The sequence below is a fragment of the Amblyraja radiata genome, chromosome 9, assembly GCF_010909765.2.
Source record: "Amblyraja radiata isolate CabotCenter1 chromosome 9, sAmbRad1.1.pri, whole genome shotgun sequence".
Taxonomy (NCBI): domain Eukaryota; kingdom Metazoa; phylum Chordata; class Chondrichthyes; order Rajiformes; family Rajidae; genus Amblyraja; species Amblyraja radiata.
The window spans coordinates 6792980-6809393 of record NC_045964.1 but is presented as its reverse complement, the minus strand read 5'-3'; the positions used below and the strand labels follow the sequence as shown (position 1 = coordinate 6809393).

General features: G+C 48.7%; 1 protein-coding gene across 1 annotated transcript in view; it reads left to right on the top strand.

The window, feature by feature from the left end:
* sptbn5 (spectrin beta, non-erythrocytic 5) overlaps positions 1 to 16414 on the top strand; it is a 288791-nt gene that overhangs the window by 156894 nt on the left and 115483 nt on the right. The window contains exons 36-37 of the mRNA XM_033026595.1: positions 6973 to 7077; positions 13594 to 13785. Coding sequence (XP_032882486.1) covers positions 6973 to 7077; positions 13594 to 13785 — 297 coding nt within the window. The remainder of the gene's footprint in view (positions 1 to 6972; positions 7078 to 13593; positions 13786 to 16414) is intronic.

Here is a 16414-nt window from a genome sequence, read left to right as displayed (position 1 = left end):
AGTAAAATAGTAAGATTAAATAAGAACTTTCCAGTTTGAAGTTTGATCTTTATTTTATGAGGAGTAACGTTGAGGGATTACGTGCCCTCCGCTCCCAGCCCTCTATCATAAAGTTCAACTGGTATTATGGTTCTCTTATCTTACTATGTTCAGTTCAACAACTGTTATCTGTGATTTCACACCGCTGCTTTGAAGATTGACACGCATGCGTACTGGACGGGGTCTTTACGTAATCCCTCAACGTTACTCCTCACAAAATAAAGATCAAACTTCAAACTGGTAAGTTCTCATTTAATCTTACTATTAACACTGCGTTCTGGATATGACCACTCCATCATTGTGACTGAGCTGTGTGTCTGTGTGCGGTGCTGTATTGCTATGTTGCTTGTCAGCTGAAGATAGACACAAAATGCTGGAGTAACTCAGCGGGTGAGGCAGCATCCCTGGAGAGAAGGAATGGGTGATGTTTTTCGGGTCGAGACCCTTCTTCAGACTGATGTCAGAGGAGGGGGTGGGACAGAGATGGAATGTAGGCGGAGACAGTAAGACTAGTGGGAGAACTGGGAAGGGGAAGGGGATGGAGAGAGAAAGCAAGGGCCATCTGAAAGTACGTCTGTGTGTGGCGCTGTAAGCTGTGTAGCTTGTCGGCTGAAGATAAGACACAAAATGCTGGAGTAACTCAGCGGTCCAGAGATGCTGCCTGTCCCGCTGAGCCACTCCAGTGTTTTGTGTCTATCTTCAGTTTCAACCAGCATCTGCAGTTCCTTCCGACACATTTTGCTTGGCAGCTGGGCCAGGAGCTGTTATCTCTGCTCTCCTGCCCTGGCATAGTTCTCAGCCCTCAGCCTACTTTGTGGTCTCATAGACGTACAGCCTTTTCGAATGGAATTAAAAAAAAGAAACTTGGTGAGCTGTCATCTCCTGAGCAAATTAAGAACAGGTGGAGGAGAAGGCCCCTGAGGCGTACACAGAGCTTATTTGGAATCGATTCAAAGAGAAAAGTGAAAGGTTAGGTATACTCCCCTCCAAATGTAACAATGACCTCTAAGCAGTGCTCATCTTTCAGGGAGGGCTGGTGTGTGTATGGTGACGGCTTGTTGGCTGCAGAAGGTCAGAAACAGTGCAGATTTAATATTGCTTCATGGAACCTGTGACTGCGAGGCATTTTATTTCACAAAGCACAGAGGGTGAGGAAGTGCAAGGTTTCAAGGCAGAACTTGACAGGCCAGCAGTCAGCACCAGTTCTAAGCGGCCATTGACACACACACACACACACACACAGTCTGAACCCAAGCACCACATTACTGCTGCAAAGTGACTTCATTTTGGCAGCAAGGTTTGCAATGAGCTTATACTTTCTCAACTCTTTTCCTTTTTACGCTCCTGGATCAAAAATTGGAGGAATGTGCCAATTCACTCACAGCTTGCTGCCTGCCGGTCTAATGTTTGAAGGAGAAAAATCTTCCTCTCCAAGCAAGGGGTTGATCCAGCAGACTCTCAGAGGGATTTCAGCATGTACTCAGACATAGTTGAATTGAAGTGGTCTGACTAGTCCTGGAGTCTTACTCTCTCTAACTCAGCCGCTCTTCCAGCTTGTGGTGGTCGACTACGAAGGGGTGTTCTTTGGATGTGTTGCTGTTACTGAAGTTGGACTGCATCCTTCGAGATGCTGCTGCTTTGAGCCTTGTGCACAGACGAGGGGCCCAGCACCAGTGGCCGAGGATGTCGGGCAGGGGCCGTAGCAGCCGAGTGCAGCATTTCACGGTGAGCAAGAAGCTTTGGCCAGCACCAGCTGGAACACCGCTACCTGCACGCTCGGTCTCCATGCTGGGGACAGCAGTCGCACCAGAACCTCCTCCTCCTGCTCCTCGCTGTGTCTCCAGAATGGACATCACCCTGGCCCCTGCCTTGCCGCCTGGCGCCACGGCTCCCCGCCTCTCCACGGCTGAAGCGACAGACCCTGCCCAAGCCATGGGTCCCCTGTCACCAGGTGCTTCCTGCTCTCGCAGAAGGGAATATAACGTGTGGGCAGAAGTCAGTCAGACCTGTAGATCTGGCCTTCTTCCCAAGAAGGATAAGACAGAGGCAGTGCACCAGATCCAGCCTGCAACTAAGGCGCCACTGTTAGTTTCATCGCTTTCCTTGCCGTCTCCTTCGGTGGTGAAAGGTGATCAGTCCGGGTCTTCACCGCTGCACTGGCCGTCTAAAGGAGACAGTTACGCCACCTCCTCTGTAACAACACAGCGGGTCAGTCGGCTGCAAGTCACACTGGCCGCTGCACGGAAGATGCCTGGCCACCACGTTGCCTCATTGACTGTCACCCCACTGTCTGCGGTGCGGGATCCAAGCCACCACCACCACCAGCAACAGCAGCAACAGCACCACCACCACCACCAGCAGCATCAGTTCCCCGTTGACAACGCCACCAGACTGTGCAGCTCCACACGGCCATGGGGAGGCGCTTCACCCCCTCCGCCTCACTTCTCCCAGACAGTGCTGGTGTTACGGGGGGGCCAGCCCCAGCTGCATGAGGCCAGGCTGGCGGGCAGCTGCACGACTCTCAGCTGCATCTTCCACCCCAGCCGCCGCGGCCCCGTGATCTCCATCAGCCTGAGCCCCAGCCAGACGCGGCGATACCTTCCCCTGCCGGCTACGGGGATCAGCAGCTCGCCGCAACGCTACTACCTCAGCGCCCTCTCCCAGTCCCAACCTCGACTCGCAGAGGAAGGGGGGAGTCTCCCCGTGCAATGCTCCTGCGGCAGCAGAGATCACCGCTGGATGAGTATGTGTAACCCGCCCGGCATCAGTGACTGCAAGGGGAATAGCCGCCGCCACAACAGCAACAGCAGCAGCAGCCCCAGTGTGTTACACGTGTCCTGTGGGAAATCTATCAGTTTCCTTCTCAAGGTCAGACCACATTTGTGCCCTCCTGAACCTTGGCTCAATATCGATTTCTCTAATTTCAGATATCCCTTGCATTTATTTCCCCAAATCCATCCCCCACCCGAGTTGTACCAGCTTCAAAGTCATCGGCGATAGACATAAAATGCTGGAGTAACTCAGATGGTCAGGCAGCATCTCTGGAGAGAAGGAATGGGTGACGTTTCAGGTCGAGACCCTTCTTCAGACTGAGAGTCAGGGGAGAGGGAAACGGCTATATGTAGCAATGTTACAAAATGTTGAGATTTTAAAAATCAAGTCTGTAATTAATCCCATCAGATAAAGCATAAAAAGAAGTTTAATTTGACACCTAATTCACTTTCATATCTTCAGTATTAAAATAGTTATGGCCATTTTCATACTCGGAAATTTGCATCTTGTTCCCTATTGCAAGGAACCGCAGATGCTGGTTTACACCGAAGATGGTCACAAAATACTGGAGTAACTCAGTGGGACAGGCAGCATCTCTGGAGCGAAGAAAAGGGTGACGTTTCGAGTCGAGACCCTTCTTCAGACTGATGTGGTCTTGTTGAGTCTCATTGTTTGTAACTCATTTTCACCCAGGCCACAGCTAACAATGGCCTGTTTCCTCTATCATGGTTCCTTTTTGCATAGCTTTGACTGCAACAGGCTTGCAGTCGTAGAGTGTCAGCCACTGCCATCCCACCATCCAGCTGGGACAATGGTTATCTCTGTTTCTCGGGTTGCTACTGTATTTTTACCTTTGTGCTCATGAAGGCTGGGAGATTTTAGCGCTGGCAGTCAGGAACAATAAATGAAAATCAAAGAACTACAGACACTAAAAAGTATTTTTTTTAAATCAGAAAAACCCAGGGAGCTGCATGTCAAGCACCACCTGAATCCTTAATTCTGTTGCTCTTTCCACAGTCTAGTCATATAAGTATTTAAACCTCCCCCTCTCCGCCTCTCCCCTCCCCCTCTACCTCCACTCCCCCCTCTCCCCGCTCCCACTCACTTCCCTTCCCCCCTCCTCTCCCTCTCCATCTCCCCCCTCCCCCTCCCTCCTCCTCCCTCTCCCCTCCCTCCCCTCTCCCCCCCTGTCTTCCCCCCTCCCCCCCTCTCACCACCCCCTCCCCCCCACTGTGCGTGTGGGGGGTGGTTAGTGCGTGTGTGTGATGCCGCAAACCCCCCCCCACCCCCCCACAGGTCCCGGTTGGCCTACTATTTGTTTAAAATTAGGAACAGCATTAGCACAAAGTACTACCAGATAACATATAATGAGGTATATAATGAGGTAGGTATTATAGTCAGGTATATAATGAGACCAAATCTATACATCTATACCTTCCCACATCTTGGTCTCCAGTAAGAGCACCTAAATAGTGGCATGTTTTACTTTTTATTTTCCTAAACCAGTTCCCCACTGAGGTAGGAACCAAATGTTTAAACTTTCGGAGAAGGTGGAGCGATGTAAGAGAATGTCTGCAATTGAAAATGAATGCAAAACGCTGGAGTAGCAGCGAGTCAGGCAGCATCTGTGGAGGGAATAGATAGGCCAATGGTTGTGTCAGGACCCAAAATGGCTGAAGAAGAGTCCTGACCCAAAACATCGCCTATCCATTCCCTCCACAGATGCTGCCCGACCTGCTGAGTTACTCCAGCACTTTGTGTTTGTTTTATTTTGTCGGATCTGCAGTTCCTTGTGTCTCCGATGTCTGCGATAGTTTAGAAGCCAATAGAGACTGAATGACATAGGTGATGATGGCTGAGAGAAGGTGAGAAGGCTTGGTAATCATTCATTATCTGCCTGGAGGAGGTGTAAATGGAAGGATTTGAAGCAATTCACTTCTGTTTCTTCCCATTTTGGGCACTGCGTTCAGTCCTTGCAATATAGTGTCCTCTGCAGTCGAGATACCAAGCATAAATCAGCTTTACAAAGCAGTTTCTTTCAGTCCACAGAGATCTCCCTGAGTTCCCAGTTGTGTGGATTCATTATAGAGATCTAGTATGTGTCTGTCTTTGACCCTGTTTCAATGAAACCCAACATATGAAGAGACTGACTTTGGTGACTTCTCTCACAGTGGGAAACTTTTGATTCTGCTGTGTGGGGATGTTTTATGTTGAACTCTATTGTGTGTTGTGTTCTTGTATGGCTGTATGGTGATCACATTTCACTGTGCCAACTAGCACATGTGACAAATAAATGTATCTTGGTCTTGAATCTTGAAGCTCAAGAAAAGTATATAGGCACAAAAAGCTGGAGTATCTCAGCGGGACAGGCAACATCTCTGGAGAGAAGGAATAGGTGACGTTTCGGGTCGCGACCCTTCTTCGGACAAGAGAGTCAGGGGAAAGGGAAAAGAGATATAGAACAAATGAATGAAAGATGTGTAAAAAAAGTAATGATGATACTTCACTGAAAAGACTAGGCTTGTATTCACTGGAGTTTAGAAGGATGATGGGGAATCTTAGAGAAACATATAAAATTATAAAAGGACTGGACAAGCTAGATGCAGGAAAAATGTTCCCAATGTTGGGCGTCCAGAACCAGGGGCCACAGTCTTAGAATAAAGGGGAGGCCATTTAAGACTGAGGTGAGAAAAACATTTTCACCCAGAGAGTTGTGAATTTGTGGAATTCCCTGCCACAGAGGGCAGTGGAGGCCAAATCACTGGATGGATTTAAGAGAGAGTTAGATAGAGCTCTGGGGCTAGTGGAATCAAGGGATATGGGGAGAAGGCAGGCACGGGTTATTGATAGGGGACGATCAACCATGATTACAATGATTACAATGGCTCGAAGAGCCGGATGGCCGCCTCCTCCACCTATTTTCTATGTTTCTACATCTTGAGAATGGTATATCTTCGAACCAGGAATGGTATCTCATCTGTCATTGCAATCTTTAGTACTGAAATTTCAGCGTATCAGCCCTTTTAATTTATATCAGAACCGGCTGGTTTTGATCAAAGATCAAAAAACAAATACCAGCAGATAAATTAGATATGAAAGGGGAACAAAGAATGCTGGAAGCACTCAGCTTGTCAGGCAGAATCTGTGGCGATAGAAACAGGGTTAGCTATTCAGGTCAACGGACTGTGCACCTGTCTGATCCACTGCCCTGTCTCTCTCACAACAGTTTATGCCTGACATACCGAGTGTTTCCAGCATTCTTTGTTTCTCCCAGATCTCCAGCATCTTCAGGTATTATCTTTTTGATCTGTCTGTGTGCTTCCTGGGAGATAAACTAACTTGATGGTGTGAAAGGCTTGGATAGAGTGGATGTGGAGAGGATGTTTCCACTAGTGGGAGAGACTAGGACCAGAGGTCATAGCCTCAGAACTAAAGGACGTCCCTTTAGGAAGGAGATGAGGAGGAAGATGATGAGGAGTTGTGAATTTGTGGAATTCCCTGCCACTGAGGGCAGTGGAGGCCAAGTCACTGGATGGATTTAAGAGAGAGTTAGATAGAGCTCTAGGGGCTAGTGGAGTCAAGGGATATGGGGAGAAGGCAGGCACGGGTTATTGATTGGGGATGATCAGCAATGATCACAATGAATGGCAGTGCTGGCTCGAAGGGCCAAATGGCCTCTTCCTGCACTAATTTTCTATGTTTCTATGAATTTCTTTAACAGAGAGAGGTTAATCTGTGGAGTTCATTGCCACAGAAGGCTGTGGGGGCTACGTCAATGGATCTTTACAAGGCAGAGATAGATAGATTCTTGATTAATACGGGTATCAGGGGTTATGGGGAGAAGGCAGGAGAATGGGGTTAAGATATGGAAAGGTAGATCATCCAAGATTGAATGGCAAAGAAAAGAGTTAATGGGCCGAATGGCCTAATTCTGCTCCTATCACTTATGAACATGAACTTATGTTGGAATATCTTGCAGTGGCAATGCAGCTTGTGGCACCGTTTGAGTCCTCTCACATAGAACAATATCTGGCACAGTGAAGGTTGATCCTGATTAATTATCAATGGCTAAGGACAAGTGGGTGGAATTGCAAAGAGACTACATGTCATTGAATGTGCAAAGGGACTGACTGGGTGTGATGAGTTGCCAATGTATTTCAGGTTTACTTGAGGGCGAGTGACCTGGGAACGACCGTGGACACTGTGGACTCGCTCATCAAACGACACGATGCCTTCGAGAAATTACTGGCAACCCAGGAGGAAAAGGTAAATCAGATCAGGTCTTCTCAACGTTGGAGCAAGCGTGCAAGGGAGGCGGGTGAAATAGCCTGTGATAAAGTAACCAGTGTGAATTTCCACTATCGGAGTCGCTGAAGCTGAGGCTGAATCGGCAGCATTGTGGTACACTGTCCGAAATTCCTAACTCAGAATGGGTCAAAGGTAGACACAAAACGCTGGAGAAATGGGCGACGTTTCGGGTCGAGACCGATGTCAGGGGAGGGGGCGGGATAAAGATAGAATGTAGTTGGAGACAGTGAGACTAGTGGGAGAACTGGGAAGAGGAAGGGGATGGGGAGAGAAAGCAAGGGTTATCTGTAGTTAGAGAAGTCAATGTTCACACCGCTGGGGTGTAAACTACCCAAGCAAAATATGAGCTGCTGTTCCTCCAATTTGCGCTGGGCCTCACTCTGACAATGGAGGAGGCCCAGGACAGAAAGGTCAGTTTGGGAATGGGAGGGGGAGTTGAAGTGCTGGGCCACCGGGAGATCAGGTAGGTTAAGAGGGACTGAGCGGAGGTGTTCAACGAAGCGATCGCCGAGCCTGCGCTTGGTCTCGCCGATGTAGAGAAGTTGACACCTGGAACAGCGGATACAGTAGATGAGGTTGGGTCAAAACTGGTATTGATGTGCAAGGCCCAGTCTGTTTCAATATCTGTGTAGGTGACACTTCACTCCAGGCTAAGGTGTGGCAGTGCATCAACGTTAGATGGTTAGGCCAGGCTAAACACCACACACTGTAGGAAGGAAGTGCCTCTAGTGGAGGGGCAGTGCCACTTCAGGCAATGGGAGGGTCAAAAGTCTTGTCTAAAGCTATGAAGGGCAGGGTCCCGTCTGACTGAGGAAGGGCCATTGTCCCATCAGGGTCTCACCTGGCCAAGGTTAGGGCAAGGTCCCCTCAAGGTGGCAGTGCCAAGGGAAGGGCAGGGTGACCTCGGGCCAAGCAGGTCAAGGTCCTGTCATGGTGGGAAAGTCAAGGTCACCTTGTGGTGGTGGGGTTGGGGCCGAGTGGAGGGCCGGGTCCTCTTGTGGTGGGGACCCTCTAGGCTGGGGAGTACACGATCACCTCTGATCAGACGTGGGAGGGGTATGTTGTGAGGCAAGGTTACGTGTGGCCGCGAGAGGGGTAGGGTCACCTCATTGTGGGACGGGCTTGGTCGCCTCTGGTCAAGCGAAGTGCAGGATGACCTCTTGGTAGGAGGGATGGAGTTGCAATATCTTTTGAACACTGTGGGCAGGGCTAGGTGGTGTGCTTCATTTGTTTCAAGAATTGAGCTAGAGCCAAGCTGGCCATCCGCGAGTCACGGCGCCAGGCGGTGGAGGGCTCTACCCGAGCCGGCTGCCTGCCCCTTTTCCGGGGATACGTCCGCGCCCGGGTGGGATTAGAAAGGGAGTACGACCTGTCCACGGGCACCCTGGGGGATTTCCGTGACCGCTGGGCACTGCAGGGTGTTGAATGCATCCTCAATAAGGATTGTAACATAGTTGTATAGTAGTTTTTTTAGGATATATGTTTGTAATGCACCATGGTGGTGGGTTCTGGTTTGTTTTAGTGTAGAGTGAATATTATTTTTTAATAATTGAATACATTTTTTGATATTAAAAAAAAATAATTGAGCTAGAGTTTCATATGCTGTGAGCTTAAGAACTTAAATAGAAACTGAATCCATGCACAAGGGCTGATTAGGGATAGTGAGCATGGTTTTGTAAGTGGAAGGTCGTGTCTCATGAACCTGTTTTCTAATGAGGGCAGAACTTTAGATGGATTTCAGCAAAGCATTCGACAAGGTTCCACATGGTAGGCTGCCCTGGAAGGTTAGATCGCATGGGATCCAAGGAGAGATGGCTGAATGGATAGAAAATTGGCTTTGTGGAAAGTAGCAGAGGGTGATGATGGAAGGTTGCTTCTCAGACTGGAGGCCTGTGACTAGTGGTGTGCCTCAGGGTTCGGTGCTGGGCCCGTTACTGTTTGTCATCTATATCAATGATTTAGATGAGAATGTACCTGAAAGATGATCAAGTTTGCAGATGATTGGTGGTATTGTAGATAGTGAAGATAATTGTCAAAATTGCAGCAGGATCTTAATCGGTTGGCCAGGTGGGCTGAGGAATGGTTGATGGAATTTAACACAGAAATGTGAGGTGTTGTATTTTGGGAAGTCTAACAAGGGCAGGACCTACACAGTAAGGCAGTGCTCTGGGTAGTGTTGTAGAGCAGAGGGATCTAGGAGTACAGTTGCATGTTTCCTTGAAGGTGATGTCGCAGGTAGATGGGGTGGTCAAAAAGTCACTTGGCACATTGGCCTTCATCAGTCAGAGTATTGAGTATAGGTTGGGAGGTCATGTTGCAGTTGTATAAGACGTTGGTGAGGCTCCATTGTGTACAGTTCTGGGCACCGTGTTATCGGAAAGATGTTGTCAAGCTGGAAAGGGTACAGAGATGATTTACCAGAGTATTGCCAGGACTAGAGGGTGTGAGCTATTGGGAGAGGTTGAGTAGGCTGGGACTCTATCCATTTGATCAAAGTAGGATGAGGGGTGATCATATTGAGGTGTACAAAATCATGAGAGGTATAGATCAGGTAGATGCACAGAGGCTCTTGCCCAGAGTAGGGGAAATGAGGACCAGAAGACATAGGTTTAAGGTGAAGAGGAAAATAAATAATAGGGTCCAGAGAAGATTTACGAGGATGTTGCCAGGACTCGAGGGTATATAAAATTATGAGATGAATAGATCAGGTAGATGCACAGAGTCGCTTGCTCAGAGTAGCGGAATCGAAAACCAGAGGGCATAGGTTTAAGGCAAAGGGGGAAACATTTAATAGGAATCTGTCCAGTCTAATCCTGTCTCATTGCTTCTTAAATGTTACGATAGCCCCTGCCTCAATCACCACCTCCAGCAGCTCGTTCTATGTACCCACCATCCTTTGTGTGAAAAGGTTACCCCTCAAAGAAGTAATGGGACAGGTTTAGACAGGACACATTTACATGGATAGGACAGGTTTAGAGGGATATGGGCCAAATGCAGGCAAGTGGGACCTAGTGTAGATGGGACATGTTGGTCATTGTGGGCAAGGTGAGCTGAAGGGATTGCATGACTCTATGAATCTCTACGAGAAGGCATTAGATTCAATCTAAAGGCTGCTCACCATTCTTCAAGATCACAGTTTCTATCTTAATGATTTTTTTCCTGAATTAATCCGGTTCCCTATTTCCTTTAAATCAAAAATGTTTCATCTGCCTTGAGCATAGTCAGGAAGTTGAGGGCCAGGGTGTGTTTCGTGCTCTGTGGTTAGGTATAGAGCCAAGCTTTACTCTGCACACTGAAGGGCCTGTCCCTCTTGGCGGCAGTCACCGAAAAAATCATCGTGGGACAGGCTCTTGACTCCCCTGAGCTGTGTTTTATATTCTGAAGCAAAGGTTGGACAGGTGCATAAATAGAGGGAGATGAGAGGGATATGGGCCCAAATGTGGTGTGGTGAGACTAGCGTGGGTGGGGCACCTTGGTCAGCATGGGCAAGATGGGCCGAAGGGCTTGTTTCAGTGCTATATCACTCTATGACTCTATTGTGTGCTCTTGGGAGCGAGCTCAGGCTCTGAAGGAGGGGTCCAGTTGCATTTGACTGAGGGAGGTGGCGCAGCGGTAGAGTTGCTGCCTCACAGCGTCAGAGACTCGGGTTCGATCCTGACTCCAGTGCTGTCTGTGTGGAGTTTGTACGTTCTCCCTGAAACCTGCAAGTGTTTTCAATGGGAGCTCCGGTTTCCTCCCACACTCGCAAGATATACAAGTTTGTAGGCTAATTGGCTTGGTGTAAATGTGAAATTGTCCCCAGTGTGTGTAAGATAGTGTTAATGTGCGGGGATCGCAGGTCGGCGTGGACTCGGTGGGCCGAAGGGCCTGTTTCTGCGCTGTATCTCTAAACTAAAGGGGGTCGGGCTGTGTTCCACTGAGAATGGTTGTTGGACTCCTCCTACTGTGAGAGGAGGTTAGGTTGTGTTGTACTTCAGTAGGGGGTTGGGTCAAGCTTTGCGTTGTGAGGGAGGGGTGGCGATGCATTTTACCGGCGAGGGGGAGATGGGGCCGCGTTTAGTTGTGTGGAAGTGGTTGGGGCTGCTTTTCGCTGGGAGTGTCGAGCTGTGTGTGTGGCCTGGGGGAGGAGTCAGGTTGTGTCCACTGAGGCAGTGTAAATCTGTACAGGAGGGTCAGGCAGTGTTTGGATGTAGAGGTGGGCTCAGACTCTGTTTATCTCAGTGGGAGGGGGGTCAGGCTGTGTTTGTCCATGCGGGAGGGTCGGGATGTGTTTAGCTCTGTAGGAGGGATTAGACTGTTTATCTCTAAGTTTATCTGTAAGCCTGGGGCCGCCACTGCTCCGGGCCGGTGTCCTGTCAGTCCAGGGTCACCCCAGACATCTCCGGCCACCCCCGGGCAGGGATGGGACACTCGGGAGGGGACGGGGACGGCCCAGTAGCGATTCAACAGTGCTTGCAGCACCAGGAGACCCGGGTTCGATCCTGACTACGGATCAAACGCAGGTCTGTATACACGCAGCAGCTGAGGAGTTGAGTATAGGAGCAAAGAGGTCCTTCTGCAGTTGTACAGAGCCCTAGTGAGACCACACCTGGAGTATTGTGTGCAGTTTTGGTCCCCTAATTTGAGGAAGGACATTCTTGCTATTGAGGGAGTGCAGCGTAGGTTTACAAGGTTAATTCCCGGGATGGCGGGACTGTCATATGCTGAGAGAATGGAGCAGCTGGGCTTGTACACTCTGGAGTTAGAAGGATGAGAGGGGATCACAATTGAAACATATAAGATTGTTAAGGGTTTGGACATGCTAGAGGCAGGAAACATATTCCCGATGTTGGGGGAGTCCAGAACCAGGGGCCACACTTTAAGAATGAAGGGTAAGCCATTTAGAACAGAGACGAGGAAACATTTTTTCTCACAGAGAGTTGTGAGTCTGTGGAATTCTCTGCCTCAGAGGGCGGTTCTCTGGATGCTTTCAAGAGAGAGCTAGATAGGGCTCTTAAAAATAGCAGAGTCAGGGGATATGGGGAGCAGGCAGGAATGGGGTACTGATTGTGGATGATCAGCCATGATCACATTGAATGGCGGTGCTGGCTCGAAGGGCCGAATGGCCTACTCCTGCACCTATTGTCTATTGTCTGCTGAGAATCACAAATGACCTATGACCTGGGCATGTGCAGTCGGAATACCGAACTTGCTTATAGAGGGAGGGTCGTTCCGTTTTTAGATGTGTGGGAGGGGTTGGGTGTGTAATGGTGTGTAAGATTCAGGAGCAGGGATCTGGCTTAACTATTTGTGTAAAAGTGTGATGCAAATATGGTTTACCCACAAGGAAATGTATTGCATTTAGTTAGTGAATATGCCACCCTGATGTCATGAGATAAGTAGTTTTTATTACAGGAATAAAAATTCAAAGGAAGTAAGTTCAAATTCCATTGTGAGAAATAGAATACACTTTAAAGAAAATATTGAAAAACAGATTTTAGCAAATGTGACAGTGAAGCTGTTGTTCAGAAAAAGACTCATTTAAGGGCCTGTCCCACTGTACGAGGTAATTCACGAGTTCTCCCGAGTTTTCCCCTGATTTGAACTCGGAGAATGTCCGTAGCGGGTTTGTAGGAGTTCGTGGATGTCCCGTAGCGGCTCGTACGAGTAACGTTAGGTACTCGGGAAATCCGGTAAACTCGTGACGTTTTTTCAACACTGTGAAAAATGTCCACGAGTTAAAAAATACTCGTGATGAAAACAATTGTTACTTTTTACTCGTACGAGCCGCTACGAGACATCCACAAACTCCTACGGACCCGCTACGGACATTCTCCAAGTTCGAATCAGGGGGGAACACGGGAGCGCTCGTTAATTACCTCGTACAGTGGGACAGGGGCTTTACCTTGCTCAGTTCAATCTGAACGCTACTCCAGATCCAAACCTTTCTAGTTCACTCTTAACTGGTCTCTGAAGTTTATGGCTTTACTTGAGAGAGTCTTGCCACTGCTTTCACACGGCAGTCAGGGTCTGGTAATAAGTAGTAGGCTTTCTGATGCCACTCATATACCTGTACATGGAGTCAATAAGAAAGAAAATACAGGCCCTTTAGACGGACCCAAAATGCTGTAGTAACTCAGAGGGACAGGCAGCATCTCTGGAGAGAAGGAATGGGGGACGTTTTGGGTCGAGACCCTTCTTCAGACAGAGCCAGGGGAGAGAGAGACACAGAGATATGGAAGGGTAAGGTGTGGGGATGAGAGGCCATTCTATTGCCCCCACATTCCCTCTGGATTCTATTCTACCACTCTCTAAGAACAACTTACAGCAGCTACTAACCTGTGTCCTTGGGATGTGGGTTGTAAATCAGAAGTGGCCACAGGGTGACCATTCAAACTCCACAGGGACAGCAGCAGATGTGAGGATTGAACACGGGTCAGTGGAGCTGAGATGTGTGACACCCCTATAGCAAGCACAATTCTGCTTTTGTTTCAGGTGACGTCACTGCAGGAGCAGGCAGGCTCGTTAACAGAGGAGAGTTTGAAACGTGATGATGCCAGTCACATTCAGCAGAAGCTCAATGCCATCCTGGAGAGGAGGAACCGCATTAAGGAGTTGTCACAGAACCGCAAGAGAGACCTGAGCACTGCCCGCCTGCTGGCACGCTTCAGTCAAGACCTGGCTGAGGTACAATCCTGTCTTGCATTTTACCGTGCACCAAGGTACCTTGCACCAGTTTACATAGCACCCTGCACCAGGTACTTTTCACCTTGCACCAGTTTACATAGAAACATAGAAAATAGGTGCAGGAGGAGGCCATTTGGCCCTTCGAGCCAGCATCGCCATTCATTGTGATCATGGCTGATCGTCCCCAATCAATAACCCGTGCCTGCCTTCTCCCCATATCCCTTGATTCCACTTGCCCCTAGAGCTCCATCTAACTCTCTCTTAAATCCATCCAGTGATTTGGCCTCCACTGCCCTCTGTGGCAGAGAATTCCACAAATTCACAACTCTCTGGGTGAAAAAGTTTTTTCTCACCTCAGTCTTAAATGGCCTCCCCTTTATTCTAAGACGGTGACCCCTGGTTCTGGACTCGCCCAACATTGGGAACATTTTTCCTTCATCTAGCTTGTCCAGTCCTTTTATATGTTGCTGTAAGATTCCCTCTCATCCTAAATTCCAGTGAATACAAGCCCAGTCGTTCTTTCATCATTTGAAGGTCCCGCCATCCCGGGAATTAACCTCGTGACCCTACGCTGCACTCCTTCAATAGCAAGGATGTCCTTCCTCAAATTACCTTGTACCTTGCACCAATACATTGCACCCGCTTCATTCAAGCTTCCCATTGATAAGCAGCAGTTATTTATATAGACACAATGGATGGGAAGACATTCCATAATCTCCACATTATGTGGGTGCACATCAATAGACAATAGACAATAGGTGCAGGAGTAGGCCAGTTGGCCCTTCAAGCCAGCACCGCCATTCAATGTGATCATGGCTGATCATCAAACTTCATTCAACAAATCCTAGAGCATAGAAACAGATTCTTTGTTTCATTTGTCCATTACCAATCATCAACACCTATTTATATTAATTTTACATGAATCCTATTTTTTTTAAATTCGCGACATTCTCATTAACACATCCTACCGCTCACCCACACTCTATGAGCAGTTTACAGAGCCAATCAACTTGCCAACCTGCATGTTTAGGTTAGTTTAGAGATACAGCGTGTAAAACAGGCCCTTCGGCCCACCGAGTCCACAGCCCGCACATTAATACTACCCTACACACTCGAGGGATAATTTTTTACCTTTACACCAAGCCAATGAACCTACAAAGCTGTACGTCTTTGGAGTGTGGGAGGAAACTGTGGAAGGGTAGATCGGATAGGGAACATCAGGATACGAAACAGCAGGACGTGGTTCCTTCACAGGAAGGAGATGTTGACGCTTGCGTCTGTAGATCCCTCCGTCTGCACTCACCAGGTATGTGCGGGACTGTGGATGAAACCCAAACGGCATAAGCCCTTGTTGATTTGAAGGCGAACAACTTGGCCACTGGAGAGAGGTGTAAGTGGTTTGCTGGACTTGTCAAAAAAAATCACTTTTGGGTTTCGCGTCTCAGCTGGAGTTGTTGCTGTACTGCAAGTGGTGAACGAACATGTGGCTGCAGTAGTTGTTGTGGCACAGGAATTGCAGCACAGGTCTGTCGGGACATCGGGCATTGGGCAGGAGACCCCAGTATTGGGTCACGGCCGACGTTTCTCAGGTTGAGCAGGTCGAGGTAGACATCGGATTTGGCAAGGTGTGAGTGTTCCATCAATTGCTTGGCGCTCCTGACAGCCCATTCTGCAAGTCCGCTTGATTGTGGGAATTCTGGATTGCTGGTGACGTGGTGAAAATCCCATTGCTGAGCAAAGTTTTTAAAAGACTGGCTAGTGAACTGACTGCCGTTATCTGACAAGAGACATTCGGGGGCGCCGTTTATGGAGAAATGGCGTGCCAGCTTTTGGATTACCGCAGCGGATGTTGGTCTTTGGAGCAGGTCAGTTTCGAACCAGCCCGAATACGAGTCAACGAGAACCAGATACTGTTTGCCACGCCACTCGATTATGTCAGTAGCAAGCGTGGACCAAGGCAGAGGAGGAACAGGGTGTGAGAGCAGGGGCTGCTTCTGTTGGTGTGGCATCAGACTGTTGCAGATAGCACAGGCTTCAACTTTCCCACACGCAAATTCGGTCATTCCAGGCCTGGAAAACATGCTCTTTGCTCGGAGTATGTTTGCTTCCACGCCAGGGGTGACCCTTGTGGGCGGCATGAAAATATTTGTCCCGTAGGGCAGTTGGGATGAGGGCCTTGTTACCTGCGATCACGACACAGTCCTGCAACACCAGTTCGTCGCGGACTGGGTAGTGTGCTCGAATAGGAAGTGGTGCGCGACATTGTTTATCCGGCCAGCCAAGCCGGATGACTGAAGACAGTAGTTGTAAAGTGTTATCAGCAGCCGTTTGCTCTGCCAGCTCGCTTCAGGGCCTGTCCCACTTTCACAACTTAATTCAAAACCTCTGCCGTGTTTAAAGAACCTAAAAAAATAGATAGTGGTAATCTACAAACTCCTACGACCTTCCACGACTATGTTCACGAACTCCTACGAGTATGTCTACGAATTTCCACGACTATTTCGATGCATCCTTATGAGTAAAAGTTGCAATTTCTTTCATCCTGGCCATTTTTTTACTCGTGGACATTTTTTATCGGGCTGGAAAAAAGTCCCGACTTACCTGATGCCACGAGTACCTACGGCTGGCA